Genomic DNA, 22369 nt, shown 5'->3' with positions numbered 1-22369 from the left:
CCCATCTGCTTCTAATATTAGACTCTAACTTAGAAGTTAGACGATATTATCGATTTTATCGGATATTATCCGATAAAACAGCATGTCGGGCATCTGCCTCTTCCCCACTCGTCTAATATTAGACTCTAACTTAGATTTTAGACGATATTATCGATTTTATCGGATATTATCCGATAAAACAGCATGTCGGGCATCTGCCTCTTGCCCACTCGTCTAATATTAGACTCTAACTTAGATTTTAGACGATATTATCGATTTTATCGGATATTATCCGATAAAACAGCATGTTGGGCATCTGCCTCTTCCCAACTCATCTCATATTTGACTCTAACTTAGATGTTCGTGTCTAAGATTAGACGAGTGAGGTATAGCTGATACCTGACATGCTGTTTTATCGGATAATATCCGATAAAATCGATAATATCGTCTAAAATCTAAGTTAGAGTCTAATATTAGACAGGTAGTGAAGTGGCCAATATATTATCCAATAAAAGAGCGTGTCGGGCATCTGCCTCTTCTCCACTCGTCTAATATTAGACTCTAACTTAGATTTTAGACGATATTATCGATTTTATCGGATATTATCCGATAAAACAGCATTTCGGGCATCTGCCTCTTCCCCACTCGTCTAATATTAGACTCTAACTTAGATTTTAGACGATATTATCGATTTTATCGGATATTATCCGATAAAACAGCATGTCGGGCATCTGCCTCTTGCCCACTCGTCTAATATTAGACTCTAACTTAGATTTTAGACGATATTATCGATTTTATCGGATATTATCCGATAAAACAGCATGTCGGGCATCTGCCCTTTCCCCACTCGTCTAATATTAGACTCTAACTTAGATTTTAGACGATATTATCGATTTTATCGGATATTATCCGATAAAACAGCATGTTGGGCATCTGCCTCTTCCCAGCTTGTCTAATATTAGACTCTAACTTAGATTTTAGACGATATTATCGATTCATCGGATATTATCTGATAAAACAGCATGTCGGGCATCAGCCACTTCCCCATCCCTCTAATATTAGACTCTAACTTAGATAACTTAGATAATATTATCCGATAATGCCTATAGTGCCAATGTCGCGGTATCCTCGTTGAAATGAAGTCTGCCACCACAATGAGTTTGTATGTCATTGCTAGTAGTGGTACCATGAGAGAGCAACATGCTAGGTGATGGCAATCCCCTTTCTTTATTCATATAACGTTGGATTGCTGTACATGCAGAAGGGTGGGATGGTTGGAAACCTGGTCCAATGACTGGATGGGGAATACTTTGATTTATAATGAACACTGACAATAAAACTAGTAAAAGTCACAGATGCATGCATTAACAAGGACTCTATCTCACTACCACCTTGTCTGTTGTAACTTGAACTCCCAAGAAAGGAGGGGAGCAACTTGTCATGTTTGATTTCTTGAATTACTACAAAACTACCCAAACATGTATACCGGTAGTTTGACTTTGTCCTAAAGAGGTGCTCAAATGTTACCTCCTTATATAACTATCCCAGGCTCTGTTGAAAGTACTGACCACTATGAGACTGAGTATGTTAGATTAGCAACACAGTTCTGATTCAGTAGGTTGTAATCAAAAAACAATCAAAACCCAGTATCATTTGCTCCATTTTTTTTAGATTCAGGGGGAGCTGTTACAGTATACCAAACCCTTAATGGAGGCAATGCCAAAACTTTGTGGAATGCCCATGATGGACTATGGAGTTAAAGGCAAGTTCCAACACTTACTGCTATTGGCTCATGTGTTCACACATGAGCTAATCTACCAGCGATGTCTGTCTGTCTGTCTGTCTGTATTATTTACACTATCTGTCAACTGTCTGTTGATGCGATATCTCAAGAGCGGCGTATTAGTTTAAAATCAAATCTCAGTACATAGATTCGGTTTGCAAATTGCAAGAATTGATTAGCTTTGATGGGCTTGGCTTGTTATTTTCAGCTAATTTGCATATTTAATGTAGAAAAAATGGATATTTATGGACAACGGATCATACAATGTGATGAGACTTGCTACAAATGTTGATCACACTAGGATATATCAGCCGTGAAAGGAGGGTGTGATAAAACGATACAGTTTTGGTCAGATGAACATCTGAGTGACTGTCTCTCTTCTTCCATTTTGTATGAATAATGAAAAAAATGAACTGGCGGGTTATAGGTATTGCAAGTGTAGATGAATGATACAATAAATTCCCATAGTTTCATTCATGAATACAAAATTCACTCTCTTGAGATGGCGTATTACAATCGATTTTCAATTTTGTAAATATTTGCTTGAATTATAATTTTACATCTATATCACCGTCTGTGGTTCGGCAACACATATTACTTATGTCCCATAGAAAACAATCATCTATCGGCTGTAAATTGTTCACCGCTAACATGTGGATCACTTGCTTTAAGGTATTTATTTCATCAGCTATGAATATAAAAATCTATTAAAATCTATAATCTTGAGATACAGTAACAGCATCACATAACTTGTAGCCGCAGTTTGCGGCAGTCAGCAAACCTTGCGGTAACTGTGCGGCAGCATTGTTCTTTTGCCGCAAGGTCTGCGATTTCTATTGTTTCGTGCCCACTTCCCATTGTTTTTTTCCCGCAAACACCGCAGCAACACGTTTACGGAAACTCACTAATGCCTTAATACATGCAGCAACAGCAGAGCGGCAACACACTGACAACTCCCCCCAAATGGTGCAGTAACACCCTGGTGTGATCGCATTCTATTGTTCTGAATGTTGAAACTTGTGCGGCAACTGAATGATTGACAGCTTCAAAACCACAGCTGAAGAAATTACGACTCGACTGTACTGCAAACCAAACATGAATGCTAATTTAAACTTCACGGTACGGTCAACAGTAGGCCTACACAGTAAGACAGTAAAGGGTGATTGGGAGTTAACTTGTCGCCAAAATTGTAAAGGGAAATGTAAATCATGTCATTCTGTTTGATATACAATACAATGAATAGCCTATCACTATAAAATATTTCTCCGGCTGGGTGCCTTATGTTGTGAGTTTGAATCCAATTGATAAGTTAATAAATTTCTCAAATAAAGATGAAATCACTGATCAGAGAGAGACGTGATGTCGAAGATGTTACGTGATAGAACGAACAAGAGGTGAACTGTCCGTAAAAAATGAAATTTATTACGAAAAAGAAAAACTAACTGCTAAGTCAGGGATAGAATGCAAACTGTAAAAGTGTACAGACTACTTATATCAGCTGGGACGCAAAGCTCCAAAAGTTAGACGGCGAAGTAGGCCCATGTAATCCTCTGACTTGCTTGCAGGCTTGAGGTTGCATAAAGCCCACAGTACAAAGCCAGCGTGGCAGTGAAGGTCTCGAAAAGTCTTGAAGTTAATACTGTTGGAGTTTCCAAAGACGAAGTAACACACAAGAGACACAATCCCAGAATGTCTGACTGCAAGCCTGCTGTCCCAGTATTTATACTCATGTGGTAGAGCATATAAGAACAATGTAGAACTTTTATTGACATGCTAATTACTGTTCTAAAATTATCTCTCTTACACAACTAATTAAATTTCCAGAACATTCCAAACATGACCAATTGAATTCAAGGTCGTGAGGTCATGAAGGATAGTGACCTTGAGAATGTCCTAGACTAATTAAACACAGGTCATTGTGGGGGGAAAAGACCTACATAACAAAGAGAAATTGATGATCGTGACAAACAGGTTAGTCGGTGCCATAACACATCGCAGAAATTAAACACTATGATAATTTTTCTCAAGATGTTTTCTAATTTTCAATGCATGAAGTGAATGCCTGTGAACTCTGAACTGATCCCTTTAAAAGGGCACACACATGCCTCTTTTTATTTTTTTCCGGGCACGAAACCGCAGACAGACTGCCAAGTGGTCAGTACGAAGCTGCTGCCGATCGAACTCTGTGGTTATATTCAAATTCTAATGCGACTGGAAGACGATTTTTTAGGAAATTCAAGCATTGGTGGTGCGGAATCAATGACGTTGGCGATTTCAACCAACCGTCAATCAAACACTTGTATATTAAACTCTGTTTGCAGGATTAGCAAACGGTACCAAAAGGTTGAGATCAGTTTTTGTAATTAATGTTACAGAAATCAAACATTGTATTGTAGCCAAGTGTTTGACTGAGAGGAGAACTCCACTAATGTGAGAACCTGGGATTGAAAATTGCAGTTTTAATACTAGCTATACATAATTACAGTCCGTCTATTTTGCAAAATCCAGATCACTTTGTACATGTATGCTTGACTGCCATGATACATTCAACAGTGATACAGCAGTTTTATTTGGGCATTTTTCTATTGATCACAAAACTTCAAGAAAAGTACTGACCAATCGAATTTGATGTTGCAAAACAATGTCAATTTTTTACTGTTGCTGAAGCCAGGGGGTCTCATTTAGCTCCTTCACATTAGAAAAGCTTAGGCTGATGTTTCTTGCATGATCACACCAATGAAATGGGAGGCTGGAATTTATGTTCAAAATTTTACAATTTGGCATTGAAAAAATTTCGTAAATTCACTCAAAAAGTTTTTTACGAAATTTGACAGCGGAAACACTGCAAATTTAGTATAACGACAGGACACAACGGGATACATATGCATGATGATTTACTTTGTCATCTAATCCAATATGAATGCAAGGCAGCCATGTTATGCTCTTTATTTACACATGCTTGTCATAAATTGAAAACATATTTGTTACATTGTCATGCAAATTAGTACGTAGTATAGTTATGGAAAGATCTAGATCTCATTAGATTTATAGCTTTTTGTCTATATATAGACTGAGAAGGTTTTCCGGTTTAAAGACCTTATGAAAACAACTTCCATCGGTCAACCTCCAACTTTTCGTCTATCCAACTTCTGCCCGTCAATTTCTGGGCATTGTGATGGGTCACATCATATTTTAAGTAGTGGGGTGTTCATGATTTGGGTTGAGGTATACGAAAGCAATTTTGAGCTGTGGCAAAAATCAAAAGGGACTCGGCTACTGTCAAGCCTTTCTTCAGGGTTACTTTAATAGTTGACTGTGACAATTACTACCGGCAACCGAGCTAACGTTGTAGGGCTACTTGCTTTGTGTTTGCTCACTCTGTGTGCACTAGGTGTGTTCGGTTCATGGTTACATGGTATCTCTCCTCATGTGATATGGACCTGTTGCATAATCTGCAGATGGATCATATGCCTCTGAGAACGCTCACTTCCTGTGCCTGTAGCATTTATTCTCATTTAATCCCCATGGACACCATATTGGGGGACTTATAAGTTTGGTCATGTTTGTGCTGCATGTGTGCATGCAACTGTCCATCCATTCATTCAGATATCTCATAGATGCCTGGAGCGATGTCTTTCAAATTTGGTACAAGGATTACTCCCTATGTCATAGATATGCATATTAATTTGTTTTGTGATCTTATCCAATATGACCTTGGATGGGCATTTTATTTAACAAGCAGGGACTATATCATTGACAATGACTTTATGAAAAAGAGCTGTGTTTCTACAGCACATGACTGCGCAAAATTTGATGAAACTTTGTAAAGATGTTCCTCACACTGAGCTCTGAAAGCACACAATGAGATATGTCAGTATTGCATCAATTAATTGCTAATTTGCATATTTGGTGAATTTTTGTAATTAGGGTGATATGTCCAGAAATACTCCAGCAAATTTTATGAAACTTGGTACAGATCTTTAGCACACAGTTTCCAAATAGGTTACAAAGACACTTAGTAGCAACATGCAAATTAATTGCTAATTTGCATACTTAATGAACTTTCCTAATTATGGGCTATGTCCAGAATACAGCTAAATCAAATTTTATGAAATGTACAAATGTTCTCTCAGTATTTTAATACTGTATGCAGATATTAAGCAGTATCATGTCGATTAATTACTAATTTGCATGTTTGATATACTTTCATAATTAGTGTGATATGTCTAGAAATGTTGCATCAAATATAATGAAACATGGCTCAGATGTTGATCTTCCGGTAGTTGAATGGTATGCATAGATTCGTAGAAGTATCATGTTTATTAACTGCTGATTTGCATATTTAATGAATTTTTATAATTAGGCTGTCAAGTAATGGTTCATCAAATTTCATGAAACTTAGTGCAATTGTTGATCATCCATCGCTTAAAATTTGAATGCAGACATTTATCAGTTTAATTCAAATGTATTGCTAATTTGCATATTTAATGAACTTTCCTAAATAGTGGGCTATGTCCGGAAATATTGCACCAAATTTGATGATAGAAGTACAGATGTTGATCTTTCAGTACAGGAATACTCTGCGAGAGACATTAAGCATGTATCATGTCAATTGAATGCCAATTTGCATTTTTGATGAACTTTCATAATTAGTGTGATTTGTCTAGAAATGCTGCATCAACTTTGATAAAACGTGTTACAGATGTTGATATTCCAGTAGTTTTATGGCATACAAAGTTATGTAGTAGAATCATGTTAATCAACTGCTGATTTGCATATTCAATGAATATTTGTAATATCGAATTTCATGAAACCTGGTACAGATGTTTAGCTCACATTGCTTTAACATAGAATAAAGACACTTAGCAGTGTTATGTTAATTAATTTTAAGTTACATATTTAATTAACTTTCCTAATTAGAATGATACGTCCAGAAATACTCCATCAAATTTGATGAAACTTGGTACAGATGTTGATCTCACAGTGCTGTAATACAATGACACTTAGCAGTATCGGTTATGAAATGTAGTACAGGTGATTAAATCTCTCAGTGTTCTAAAAGAATGCAACAATGTTTTAGCAACATCCTGTCAATTAATTACTAGACCTTTTGTAATTAGGGTGGCAGCCCACCTTGGTTTTATGTTTCATCACCGTGGAACTCATTCTCAATCACGGACCCAATTAATGAACAGGATCCTATTCTCTCCAAGAACTTATAATCAAAGTACCCATTAACAAGTGGCGACTGTGTCATCAAGTTTTACAAAATACCAGCAAATACCTTAATATTTCAAGATCAGCCTTTCTTCCCAATCGTTTCCTTGAGTTTCATTCAAGCTAAAACCATGTGTGTCTGATGGATAATACCATAAACTTGTGGGGGTGGGGGGTCTAAGATTCTGGTTGAGGTTTAGAAAAGTGATTTTGAGCTTTGACAAAAATCAAAAGGATTTTAATAGCTACTGTTAAGTCTCTTTTCAGGTTTACTGTGACCTAATACAGACTACTTTGCTGACTTTGTAGGGGTACTTGCTTTGTGTTCGCCTGCTCTGTGTACGCTAGGTGTGTTTTATTGGTACTTCTCTCATTGCATGGGATATAGCCCCTCATGGCGTCACATGATATGGACTTTTTGCATTACTTCTGAAAATTCTGTGTGTAAGCCTGTTGGCATATTTGTATATTTTTAGCTCACATTTGGTATACCAATGTGAGGTAATCGTATAAGCTGAATCAGTTCATTTGCATGCCATTTGCATGTCTGTATGTATGTATGTATGTATGTATGTATGTATGTATGTATGTATGTATGTATGTATGTATGTATGTATGTATGTATGTCCGTCCACGTCAAAAACAGCTAAACCGCAGCACCTACTGTCTCAGTATTTGGTGTACAGGTGCACCTAAGGATGGAGATGTGAATTTGTTCAAATGAACATGTCAGTGCCAAAAATATGCAAATGAGGAAAAAGGACAAACCCTGCAAATTGCTAAAACTCTGTAACCGTTGGTCAGATTTGGTTGAAACTTGGTGTGCAGGTTCCTTTAGGCATTCTAAAGTAGATGTTTAAAATTTGGGATGAAATTTGCATGTTTCTATTTTTAGGGTAATTTTGTCAGTTTTTAGTCAAAAAATGTTTTTCTCTGAAACCACTCATCTGATTGCTTTGAAAGGTGGTATACATGTTTCTCAGGATGACCTCAGTCAAGTGTATACAAATTGAATTGAAACTTTCATATTTGTGATTTTGGGGCAATTTTCCAAATTTTTGGTCAAAAATTTTTTTATTGAAAAATTACCAATCTGATAGCTTTGATATTTGGTATACAGGTTCCTAGGGTTGATCAAAATCAGTTTAATGAATATCGTGAAGATATCTTGAATTTTGTATTTTTGCTGAATTTTTTGGTTATTTTTTCTCATTTTAAGTAAAATTTCTTCTTCTCTGAAACAGCTAGCCCAATTGCTCTCAAATTTGGATTGGATGTTTGCAAGGGTGTTACCCTTCATTGTTGAAATTACGACAAAATTGGAAATATTACTGTTTTGGGACAATTTTTGTCAATTTTTGTCAAAAAATCTTTAAAAATAAATTCTTTTTAAAGCCCCTGGACAGACAGCTTTTATATTTGGTGTACAGATGTCCAGAGATGACAATAGTTAGATATATGGAAGTTGTCCTGAAATATACAAATTTGTATTTTTAAGACAATTTTGTCATTTTTGGTCAAGAAAACTTGTTCTTAAAATTACTTGTCTTATAGCTTTGTAATTTGGTACAAAAGTCTCGAGGGATGTTATTAGATAAATTTTCTGCTCAAAGTGTTGGGAAACCCCCAAATTTTTATATTTTAGGTAATTTTGTTTTGTGACCTTAAATGACCTACACCAACACAGGATATGTTGTGAGAGAGTTTTGAAGGCTGTGAACATAATTTTGTCATGTTTAATATCAATTTGTAGTAAAATTTGATCTAGAAAACAAAGCTGAGGTAAATTTTTTCATTGCGAACCAATTTTTGCAACTTTTGCATGTAAGACACACAAAAACTGATGAGAAATTTGGATCCAGGATAATTCCATATGTCGTAATCCCCCCACAGTGGAAGGTATTTCACTATCTGTAACTGATTTAAGTGCTGTTTACATTGGAATGATAGCACTCATAGCATTAATTAAAACATCCCCAAAGTTGTAAATACATTTCCTACCAGCTGGTCTTATGTAAACATGGTCAACCAAGGGGTTGAACATTTGATATTCCGGAGGGGGTAGGGGATAGAAGATTGATGAGGTAGCGTTACTTTTTACCTTGTACATTTTTTCCCACTCTTTATTTTTCCCCCACTCTCCCACCTTTTCTTTTTGTCAAGTTTCTCTAGCTAATTTTTTTGTTGACATTTTCTTATGTATGTAGGATCTGCTTGTCCCATGCTATAGAAGTTGATATGCATGTTCCTAAAGATGACCTCCAGTACCTAAGTTGCAGACCTTATTTGCTTTTGTAATTCTTGTTTTTCTGGTTTAAATATTTCTTGAATTTACCAATTCAAATCGAATGTGAGCACACTGTCCTTGACGGTATTTTTTAACATTTAATTTTGCAAAATACCAGCAAATACCTCAATATTTCAAGATGACCGTTTCTTTCCAATCGTTTCCTAGACTTTAAAACTCATACAAACAAAAATGAGTGAAAATTTTGGATGGGAAAATGGAACATTGGCATGTGCAGCAGCCATGTCTACAACTCACTGTGCCATTTCACAGCTTGTATGCAAATATTGATAGTTGTTACGTGACAGAAAACACAAACAAAAGTTGAATTCAGCAGTTTCGTATAAAATGAAATTTATTATGAAAAATAAAACTAATCGCTAAGTCAGGGATAGAATACAAACTGTCAAAGTGTACAGACTACCGGTACTATCTCAGCTGGGAAAGCTCCAGTCCCAGAGTTGTAACAGTCAGTCAGATGAATGAACAGTCCTTTGGCTTGCAGGCATGAGATTGCACAAAGTCCACAGTACCGGTATAAATCAAGCGTGGCAGTGAAGGTCTTGAAAAGTCTTGAAATTAATACTGCTGGAGTTTCCAAAGACTTGAAGTATCACACGAGACACAATCCCAAATGTCTGACTGCAAGCCTACTGTCCCAATATTTATACTCATGTGGTTATATAGGAGCATATAAGAATAATCTAGAACTTTTATTGACATGCTAATTACTGTTCTAAAATTATCTCTCTTACACAACTAATTAAATTTCCAGAACATTCCAAACACCACTAATTGAATTCAAGGTTGTGAGGTCGTTAAGCAGAGTGACATTGAGAATGTTCTAGACTAATTAAACTCAGGTCATGATGAAAATGACATACATAACACAGTTGCCAACACACAGTACTAGAGATTTCCCACAATACATCATGATTTGTACCAACGTAGATTCCCCTGTGAAGTCTACCTTGTCTCCCATGTGTAGACAAATTCCTGGACCACTTGTAAAAATTCTGAGAACGTACTTTTAAAAACACCTTTCTTTTCAATTCCCATTTTAAAGGATTAAGAAAATTGTGCTTGATCGAGAGAAGAGAAAGGATTTTTGTAAATTTTCCGCTGATCGTGTCCTCAGCCATGCAGAATAAAGTGACGGAAAGTAGGGAGACTAGTTGCACCTGTTTTATGAAACAAAAGGATATTGATTTTTTCCAAATAGAAAAGACAAAAGAAATTTACATGCATACTATTTCAGAGAATGACCCCTTCAGTTGGTAATAACTTGTTTCCAAAAACTGTGACATTTGTAGTACCTGAAGAATGTGACTTTTCTGGTTATTTAATGGTTTCTTTCAAATTTATACTACAATATTTCAATGTACTTTTAATAAATATAATTAATCAATTATCGTGAGACTTCACATTATTGCTTTTATACAGAACTGAAAAAGGCTAAGAAAACTAACGTCGTTGGTACAAATCGAACAGCATTGTGGGTAATTTGTTGTACTGTGCAACAGAACGACCAGACTTTCTGGCACCATGTCAAACATATTGTAGCAGGACTGAAAAAAGCCCATTGCATTTATGTGGGGGAGGATACATATTTCTTTTGACTGATATATTGTGATCAAAATGCAATGAAAATGCATTTTAATGTCCCATCATTACATGTACCTGACATCCAAGTACATCATCATGTACATCATGAAACTTTTGTTGCAAAAAAATTCCACTGCACTGTCTTTGTAATTTGCATTACAAAGTCATTGCCTGGCCTTTTTGTGTCAAGCTGGGTTGAGTGCAAAGTGACAGACATTGCACGCCAAGCATCAACTGAATTTTGAGGCTTTGGTAGTCCAGGACTCGAAAATTCTCGCCATCCGACGCCCACGACAAGTGAATTTTGAGTCCGGGCAAGTGAAAACAACATTCTCCCAGCCCGACGGACAAGTGAATTTCAATGAGGCCACTGTACGTACGCGCTGCCACGTACTCTCTAGTTCTTTGAGTGTACCGCTTTTGATATGGCCGGCCGATAAAATAGCTCTGTTCTACTTGGTTACAAAATGGCAAAATATTGACGTCTTTGCACGCTCTTATGTTTTTTTCTTCTCATGAAATCATGTCACGATGCCTCCTCAACAGAAAACTACAGCTTACAATAAAATGTAAGGTGTTGAAACAATTTACTCTCCTTCCTACAAAGTTACAATGTATTGAAACACTTTACTCTCCTTCCGACAAATTCCCTGGTACGTGAAGCAAACATTGTAGCTGTTCGATACTGCAATCAGGTCCCTCTCAGTCCCTCATGGACGGACCGTGCTACAATGAATCATGGACGTATAACAACCATGAATACACTAAGGCTTGGCTTTGCCTCTGTGAGTCCCGCGTACCGGTCGTCCTTTTTAGTCCAAGTTTTACCTACTTTGCTTGAATCAAAATTGACCAATGGCAGGTATGTAAGGGTCCCCAATTCGACAAAGTGAGCGTCGAACTGAGCGTGGTAAAAGACAAAGTGAGCGTCAAACTGAGCGTGGAAATGACAAAGTGAGCGTTGAACTGAGCGTTGGAAATGACAAAGTGAGCGTCGAACTGAGCGTTGAAAATTACGAAGTGAGCATCAAACTGGGCGAAAAAAAGAACTGAGCGTTGAACTGAGTACGAGTGTTAAAATGTAGCGAATATGGGAAATGTAGCTTGCACGGGTGCTTAGTTACTGGATAGTACACGACTTGTCAGTTGGCAAATAAAAACGTGTTTACAATGACGCGCGCAATATTTGTGTCATAATTACAAGTTATTCATAATTACAGTTAACTCTTCGTAGTCAAAACGAATAAGAGATAGGAGTCAAGGTCCTGTAGTCGACGGACCTCGATGGAGCAATGTCAATCACTGTCTGTAGTGTGCATGTACGTGAGTTGACAAATGGCAGCCAGAGCGAGGTCAAATAGACGTCATTCTCACCTCTAAATTGCCACAGTATGATTGTCGCAATATCTCAATAAAATGACATTCGTCACTTCTGATCATGGTAATTCCACGAATGACCGTGTACTAACCAAGCGTCAGTGGGAGGCATATTTCATACATCCATTGCATACAAATTTTAGGCGTGCAATATAATACCATTGACTGGCTATATGACGGTCATGATGGCTCTCTGAACATAAAGAAATGTCCCAATGGCTGATCGTCATCAGTTTGGTCATACCTTTTTATATTTATTGTCGTGGGGTAATCCATCGACGAATGCATTTCACACCGTGCAGAACTTATGTCCGTATAAGGGACGGCAACAAGCAGTGATCTCCGGCAACTGACAGTCAAGTTCGCTAAATACTGAGAGATTGGAGGTTTCGTGGATCCTATGTACTAACGGTTCAGAGAAATTTCAATTGGTAGCAAAGACTCTAGAGAATATTTTGGTATTTTTATTGCAGTAGCAGTTTTGAACCCCCCCCCAAGAAACTAATACAATGGTCGACAAGTAGCATCGTGGATGACGTTGAGTTCACAGGAAGACATCGAAACTGACAAGCCATAGGGCCTTCGGTCACAGTAGAAGCACGCCTTGAGCTACGCTTCTTGGTTCAATACACATGTATTTTGGTCCTTTCCATAAAGACAAGCTTTGATTTTTGCATTTCGATATTTCCATTAAAAACGACTTATCCTTTATAAAAGATGCCCTTGACGTTAAAATTGGCGAACCTTCCGGTGTGGCTTACCATTGAGGCAGCACACCTCTATGGGCTGACCGAGACTGAAAAGTTTTGAGCCAATCATAAGCTTACGCCTGAAGCCGAAAAAATAACCGTATTAAACTTTCACTTTTTCGGGTGAAAGACGTTTTTTCACATTGCATTTATTTTGAAACATTTGGCATGGTAAGACATTGTGCGGCAATCGTGATGTCAAATGGATGGAAAATCACGGTTGACAATGTTGACAATGCAGCATTTTCCATATACCGGCACTATTTTGTTCTCAATTGACAAGATTGTCGTTTTGTTAATTGTAATTAGCGGACTAGCCAACCTCTACTTCAAAGCCTGTGCTGAAGATACAGACGGCATACAACAACACAAAGGCAGCTTTTTACAATGTTTACGATATTAAGACGCAACGTCTTTCATGTCGGCACTGACATAAACTGCTATCTCGATATATAATTATGTTTTGGCCTACATTTGGTGGTAATACATTCCAGACAGATAGAAGGAAGGCATTTAGTCACAAATTTCGGACATATATTGGTGATTTTACAGACCGAACATCACATCAAGTATCGATTTTATGACAGAAATATGTTGGACATCAAAGCTGGATGCTGATATTCAAAAAATATGTACGGTAAAGTCGCACTGTACTTTCAAGGTCAATGTAACGTCTAAATTGACCTTTCAACACCAAGAGTCTTTGGATAACAAGTCTGATTTATGTAGAATCATTATTGAACGTACGGGAGCTGTACGTCAGCCAAATTTAGCCATGCTGACGGGACTTCAAACAAATCAAGTTCACGGAATTTTCAGTGTTGCAGTATAGGCTTACTTACGTACCGCCATGGATATACAAAAAATGGTACCAGTATGCGGCGTCGCTTGACAAAATGTCGGCATTTTACGGCGATCAGCGCAGAAATGATCTGAGAAATTTTACTGTTCAGCTACAGTAGTCAACAGACACATTCATTCAAAATCATCAAAATGCAGAGCATTTTTATCTAGATAAGCGTGGTCCGTAGCGGCACATGCCCAGTCGCGGCTATGGTTATCGATGCGTGCAGAGCCGTAAACTACGTCGATATGTCGGTCAATTTATATTTTAGTCCTTTGGGCCTTTGGCCCAAAGTACTAATGTGATGACACGGCCTCTGTGTTGCATACAGTGGGCCGTATGCTGTGGACGCAGGTATCTCAGAAACGCTTCAGTAACTTTTTCTGAAATTTGGTCTTGTGGTCACTTTGGCATGTATCTCAAACGGTCTTTTTTCTTTTTTTGATTGAATCATTTTAAAGTCACTTTTTTAGCTTTTTTGTGAAAACCACTATTTTCAATTTTTCCTCAAAACCACTGATTTGATTATTGTGATATTTGGCATGGGTGTTCGTATAGTTGAAATGCCGTCAGAAATGTTCAAAATTTGGTGATAAATGCCTTGTATTATTTTTAAACAATATTTTTATCCATTTTTATTTTATATTTACTTGATTTTGCCTCGCTTTCGTTAAAGCTACCGTCTGCGCATGCGCACAACTCTAGGACATTTCTGAGTTGAAGAATCGAATCGGACGCCATCTTGTTTCTCGTTCTGGGTACATTTTTTTACGTCGTAATCGTTTCACTGTGTATTTCAACATATTCTATAGTTATGTAGTTGACAGTGATGCACTTTTGCGGCTGTCGTGTATTTTTTGGTACGAAAGGCGCTTTGATCGACTGAAGAATGATGGCCTCCGTAGGCGATAAACACCGGTACCGGCAGGCATATCAGTTCTACTGAGGAAGCAATCCCCTGGCCCGTATAGGGCAGGGGCTCACTTAGGGGAGAACCACATGATTTCTGGGGGGGGGGGGGGGTATGGAGGATTTTGAGAAAAAAATGTCACCAGGTGAAATAAAAGAAAAAAATTAAGCCTGTAATGGCTTGAGAAAAAAAATTCTCATAACAGACAGAAATAAAAAAGGAATTGTCACAATGCAGTTGAAATGAGCAAAATTTTGGAAACTTCATCCTCATGTATTCTTTGCTGGCATGCTGCCATAGGCAGCGCAAATGTTTTTACCACAAGCAATTCTTATGTGTTTTTTTCCAGCGCTTACGATATAAGCATTCACTACTTTACACCTCAGTGCACTCGATGTTTTCCTTCCCTTTTCTGACCCAAGAAATCATATTTCAGGATTTCTGTTGCAATATCTCAATGGTATAGGCAATATCTAGATGGGACTATTTGACTTCTGTACATTGAGAAAATTTAAAACACAAGACAGGAGTCAATAAACTGGTGTTAAAATCAATACATTATTCTCTCAATATAAATATGTGAGAAAGATTACAAGTTGACAATGAAAAAGTGAGGAACAACAAATATAAAGAAATACAATGTGTGAGCCTTGTTTCTCTGACCACAAAAGATAACACCCCCCTAAGAACTTAAAAGGAATTGACTATTTTAAAGAAAAGCAGGTATAGTAATGATCACAGTTGATTTGCCAAAAAAGTGTTCTACAATTGAAAGTTGTATATATACTAGACTTTCCATTTTGTTTTCATTTGTTGGAATGTAAAATGAATACATAAAACCATCCTGTGATATGTGAAACAGTGGCTTAAATTTGAAAATTCACTGCTACTCCATTTGAAAAAAAAATTGATGCAGGTCTGACAGTAGAAATAAAAAAAATGCTGTCTCTCTGACCAAAAAAAGTTCCCATACCCACTTCCTGCATACCCCCCCCCCCGAAATCAAATGGGTCTCCCCTTAATATGCGCATGCGCATATAACAAGTTAGCCTTGTTTTGCAAGGACTTACGCCATCTTGTTTCTCGCGTCTGGTGCGAATCTTGACGTTTTTTGGGGTTTTTTAGCGTGTATTTGATGATGTTTTGTAAATATGGAGTTCACAGTGATGGTACTTTTGTTGCTGTCATGTATTTTTTGGCACGAAACGCTCCTTCGATAGACTGAAGAATGATGGCCTCCGTACTCAGTACTCCCCAGTACCATTGCTTCAGCGAGGCAATCCCACCGGCGGCCCGTACTAATAGCTGGGTGAGAGCGAGGGAATGCTCTGTCCTTCTACCTCCATGTCATAACAAACTAGCGTCGTTTTATGTTGATGTACTGTCCTTTCGACATAGCGATAACTGTTAGTTTTCTGTTGCTTATTTTGGGTAATTTCGACAGTTGTGCATTGATTTTGACATCATTGTTGACTCTCCGATCGCTATTACAGTGTGTGCATGCTTATATTGACCGGTTTCTGGACGTTTCGGCACCAAGTCGTTTCGGCCCAAGACGTTTCGGCCTCTCGATTTCAGGCCCCAAGTCGTTTCGGCACCGCGACCCAAGACGTTTCGGCACTGCTCAGGGCTATCTGAGGGAACTAGTGCTGGAGCGTAATGTTGCACATCCAAGCACTAAAAAAGTAGTGTCAAATAACATTCATGTACATCATGCTTCACTTTGTGAGAACATAGTAAGAGACCGTAAGAAAAAAACTTCATATCATTTTCAAATCTGTGACACAAGTTTATCGATAGCAATAGCCGCCGACACGGCAAATGTTTGAAAGCGGTGCCAAAACAGCACGGCAAATGTCACACAAATGCACAGAAAAGTACTGGTCAGAACGCAAAGGTCACGCTTACGAATATGACCGGTCAGTCAATTACTAAATAGTTTGAAAACAAATCGAAACAGGGATGCCGAAACGTCTTGGGTTGTGGTGCCGAAACGACTTTGGGCCGGAAATTGCGAGGCCGAAACGACTTGGTGCCGAAACGACCAGTTACCATATTGATCTAGCCCTGCGTACGATGCTGTGTGTTCCGCTACAGCTAATCGCCCGGCTCACCACAGCCCTGCAAAGACCCGTACATAGGGTGAGCGGGGCGATTAGCTGTAGCGGAACACAGCATCGTACGCAGGGATGTTGACCGATTTACTTAAGGAAGTACGCGCACTTCAGAATCACGGCATAATCCAACATGGTATAAATTTGGCATGATCATCAGATCATACATGATCCGAGATTGCACTTCAGCAAGGTCACGATAACTAATGTTGTTTGTTTCACTGTCGTTTAATACCTATATTTCCACTAAAAGACCATTAGAATTTCATCCTTGCTACTTTGAAATCGTGCACTGGCATGCATGTAGTTGTCAACATCACTATGCTTGAATGTAGTAGACTCTTACTATGAACATATCGACTGTCACTGCATATTGCATATGTGTGGAAGTCACTCCATATCATATCAAAAAATGTAGTATTGCGACGTTTGAGCTGCCAGAAGCCAGAATTTACAGTTTACGAGAAAGTTATCTTACATGTAAAACTCAGTTCTACTGTGGACAAAATGCAAGCTATGTTGTATAACTATCATGAATGCATAATATTTTGTACCTATCACCGTGTCAGAAAATCAGACAAACTGTGGTCAGGATGATACTGTCCAATTTTAATATTTGTCTCTCGGCACACACCAGATACTCATGACTGTAAAACAACATTTCCATATAATTGTATATTCAGTTTTTATATTTAATTTGCTTTTCACCATATTGTATGTCCTTCCCTGCACTACATAATTCAAAATTAAATATTGTCTTTGGCCTATACATACTTGAGGGGTAAGCTTATTTAGTCTCATACATTAAAGATGCACTGTTGACCTACAGAGTCCAAACTTTTTATCATTGTATTGTAGATAGGTGTACACTCCAAATACTAAGTACAAGTGTGGTGAGTGTAACAAGCAAATGTTTTTTAGTCAATGGCCCAAATTTATTTTCTATTTGATGGACAATAAATACATGTGTAATCAATGCCAACAATCCAGTTTAAGTAATTTGATTTAGATTAGCCATTGTCCATTATATTACAATAGTTTGTGGCTAAATTTTCTCCCCTTCTGTATCATATAAGTTCACCGTTTCCTGTTTTAGATATTGTTGATCCTATTGAGTTCCATCTCTTATTCTTGATTCACTTTCATATTAACTTTCATTTATGTCCAAACAATTTGACTTTTTGCCAAATTTCACATTTATGGCAAATAATAAACAGTAAGGAGGCACAAAGGACGTCGGTGCCCCGGGCCCCATGTTTCTTGATAGTGATCGCGCCAACTAGATTTGCAATATCTCTATCACTCAGTAAAAAACTACAATGCTATCAACACAAGACATAACATTGGTGTTGTGTGATAAAAACATAAATATTTCTAGTTTATTCCCTGCTTACATTCATTGTTCTGTTCGCTCTGAAAAGTTCAAAGAATACCTACCATTCTGTAATCTTGAATGCAGAGCTTCGGACTTCAGAACAATTATACCAGCAGCGCATTTTATTGACCCGAACTTTACAGCAGAATGCTTTCTTTATTGAACCTGTTTATGAAGTTTATTAACATAAACATGTGATCGTAAACTTGCTCCAAGTCTGTAGGCGTATATCAAAATGGCATAATTTTAAGGAATAAACTTCGCCTGCCTGGTTCGCATGTCGGGTTGGTGATAGGCAGTACGTAGTCATGGGGTGAACGATGTGATGTTGACTCAAATGGCTAAAACGTCGCACCCCATCGTAGTAGTTCGCCGATTTTAACTGGCAAGTTCAGTGCCTTCTTTATTGACTGTATTGAGTGCAAGGACATTCATGTTGCTATCAAATGCAGACAAAAAATAAACACGACAAATTGTCCCCAGACGCGGTGCGCGATGTCGATATTTGCTGTCATGGAATGGCTCTGCCCGGATGCGCTATTTTGCGGGTTGCGGGCTGCGGGCTGCGGGTTGCGGGCATGAAAAAATGTGTGATTTTTGGTATCATTTTTGCTAGTGGTTAGAATAAATGCTAAAATAGTATCTAGAAGTATTTGTTTATGGAATAAAAGCCGTGAACTTCTTGAATAATGCCATTATTTCAGCTTACATCTGGTAAAGCGCCACCAACGTCAGAATAGTCCATTTCGCAGCCAACATTCGCCGTTGCACAGCGCACTGCCGATCGAAGCTTTCGAAATGATATGACTGAACACGGATGAGTAATAATATGAAGACAAAACAGATTTCACAACAACTCGCTATATTAACTTTTTATGTTATGATTAGGATGGATAGTTTAAAAGTAAGTTTCGGATCGTTGACAGCACAGATGAACGGGAGATGAACTTCAGTTCGTTGAAACTCGACACGCCTATAATAAAATTTGTTACTTTTCATAAAATGCCATGCCCTTCTCACACTTCAGATTAGTTCAACCGCCGATAAAAGCACAATTTTCAGAATCGTTTTCAATGCCATTTAAATTATTTTATTGTGGTGAACACGATAATAGTCCTAGGAAACTTTCATAGTCACGCTGGATCAAATGCATACGGAGCGACTATCATACTGCAGGTGCAAGACATAGAATACGTTCATGATATTAGGAGATATACAATTATTGAGAGCTCAAAGAGCTGCAGAACACAAACTCATCCAAAAATATTCCTATTAGATCGATTCCTGAAAATAAGTCAACGCACCGGCGTGTTTTCCCGCTGAAATTCTCGCGTATTATGTCAGCGGAATGTCGTCTGCGGTCGCGACCTCGGTTGAACCGAAACGGCAAAGTAAACTAGTCCTTTGTTGTACGTTTTTTCTTTTTTTAAATCACTTCTACGCTTTTTAAGTCAAATCTTCCCTTACACATTGCATATAATTAAGTAGGCATTAAAATTGTTTAATTTTCTGTGTGTGTTGCCCAAGAACCGAATTGTGAATAGATGCATTACAAAGAATTTACTTCCTATGGCCTGATACTAGAAATGTAACAATTTTCATTCCGCGATAAGTGGCGACATTTCCGAGGCGCAAATTTTTTTTGTCAGCCTGGTATTATTTTTCACTCACATCCATGGCAAGAAAGATCAAAAGTGATTTCAGATCCCAAATTATTTGTAATGGCCAGGCAGCTCGGAATAAATAAATTGGTCCTCGGAATTTCCGCTTTTAGTTTAGCAGATTTCGATTTTTTTTTCAGAAACATGACGTATTTTCACCCACTTGGTTTGGTCTGTTATAGCATATTAGTCCAAAAAATCAAGTTTACAGCATATATGCTTTCAACAGCCTTCAAATGTACAGTATTATGTTAAAATACACCATATAGTTGTGTTTCATTAATTTTAACCATCTTGACCTGATGTTGAAATATGGACTTGGTAGGAAAAGGGATACTGTACGATAGACCTGATCATGATTATTGATAATAGGTTTTATTTCTTATATACTAAATGCCATATTACATATATTAGAAATCTAGCCATAATTCTAAAAACCCGCAGCCTGCAGCCCGCAACCCGCAGCCCGCACTTTAGCAGATACCGGCTCTGCCGATGTAAGACCCAAGTTTTACTTTCCGATCTCGCACAAATTGAACAAATTTTGGGTGTCGTAATTAACTTGAACTTTACATTTGATAAATCGTCAACTATTTTTGTGACATCGATTACATCTAAGACATGTTAGGGGGTGTTCATGAATTGCACCTTTTTGTTAGGTATTTAGTTTGCAATATTTTACAGACGGAAGTGAACATACGCAACAGTGACAACGTAGGCCTACTAGTTTTATTTGACCAAGCAAGACGTTGCGCGCGCTCTCTCTCTCTCTCTCTCTCAAAAAAAAAAAAAAAAAAAAAAAAAATATTGCAAATTGTAGCCGTTCAGGCCATTTACCGCCGTGCCTGCGGTATTACCGCGATCGTTAGTAGTAGAGGTGTGAATGTTTCACTTTCAGTCCGCGGTAAATGACTTTCTCATGAATATTCACGGTCTCTGAGCGGCGGTAATCCTGGCGGTAAGCGAGGCAGAGGTATACCGCGGGAGGTATCCGGCGGTACCGCCTGTTTGAAAATGACCTCTTCCCTAAAATCCGATGTACCTTGTCTCCGATGTCACTACGTGCATTCCAGTTTGAAATCAAACGATATTTGTCATGGCCATGAAGCGAAATATGTTCCGAAAGATTATCTACCCGAACCAGGGCAACAGTAACAGGGAATGTCAACTCATGCCAAATCATCAGGCGGGATTAACCACGGAGGGACCGTGGATTAACGACTAACGAAGTTCGTTGGGTACCGCATGTATAACATCGACCTGGCGGGACGCGATCTCACAGCTGATGGCAAAATTAATTATACCACATCCTATCGTTGGAGGCGCTATCACGCTCAGTTTGACGCTCACTTTGACGCTCAGTTTGACATTTTCCACAAAGTGCTCGATCGCTCGGTTTGACGCTCAGTTTGACGCTCAGTTTGCCATTTTCCGTAAAGTGCTCGATCGAGCACTTTGACGCTCACTTTGTCAATTTTGGGGGTCTTACATACCTCAAATTTGGCCTGCAATTACTCAGTTTGATAGTAACAACCATTATTTCAAAGGAACCTTCCACAAACAGAGTCAGAATACAAGGGAAAAGGAGAAAAACGTGAGGTTTTCTGAAAGGTCAAATCTGGGTCATTTTATGTAATGTCATGAATGAAGACCCCTTAAGTACACAATTATGGTTCAAAAGAAACCACCTAGGGAGGTCTAATAGGTACAATCTTATGATAAAAGGTAATTTCTTGGTGCTTTCCAATTTAATTGCATTTAGCTTGACTGTCAGTTTTGAATTTAATTTTATTAACAGTTATGGCAAAGGGAAATTGTCAACAGTAGTTGCAGTAAGCATATCCATTCTAAATCACCACATTAATATTTCTGCAGATTCCTCCAGTTTAATGATGTAATAGTGAACATCACCAGACATTTCTTGATGATATCAAAACATCAAATGAAAATGTTCCTGGGCTACAATGTTATCATTATCATTAAAACGATTATTACTCTTTAAAACATTGGGAAATGAATTGAACAATATCATTGTGTCTAGTTTTAAAGGATTTTGACCTGACCCTTTTTGTTTCAAGAAAAATACTTATGCTGAAGATGCTATTGAGCCTGCTCGATTACAACTATGACACAACACCACAATACTTGTATCTACACTATAACTATGCTACTGAGTGCTTTCTTCTGCATGGAAAATTTGTATGTGTGTGGCTAACAAAACCACATAAGGAGCTTGTAATGTATATGTATGATAAGTTGTCATACTGTGAACACTGACTCAATGCTGCAGAAGTATTTTGTATCTGTGGTACCGGTAATATACACTTCACATTGCTACCTGATTTTTAGAATTGCCACCTAATTATTTCTTGTGGCAAAAGTTTACCACTAGAAATGAAAAAGTATTTCAATCCCTTCAGTGTCATAAAAAACACAGATAATTAATGTAATAAAAACTAAACAAATAT

General features: G+C 37.9%; 1 protein-coding gene across 1 annotated transcript in view; it reads left to right on the top strand.

Moving 5' to 3' along the window:
• The window catches only part of LOC139120874 (cytoplasmic FMR1-interacting protein 2-like), a 393869-nt gene that overhangs the window by 310124 nt on the left and 61376 nt on the right, over window positions 1-22369 (top strand). The window contains exon 23 of the mRNA XM_070685497.1: window positions 1651-1741. Within this exon, the coding sequence (XP_070541598.1) occupies window positions 1651-1741 (91 nt within the window). The remainder of the gene's footprint in view (window positions 1-1650; window positions 1742-22369) is intronic.

This window comes from Ptychodera flava, chromosome 20, assembly GCF_041260155.1.
Source record: "Ptychodera flava strain L36383 chromosome 20, AS_Pfla_20210202, whole genome shotgun sequence".
NCBI classification, from domain to species: Eukaryota; Metazoa; Hemichordata; class Enteropneusta; family Ptychoderidae; genus Ptychodera; species Ptychodera flava.
The sequence above is the reverse complement of the archived record's forward strand: the minus strand, read 5'-3'. Positions and strand labels throughout refer to the sequence as shown.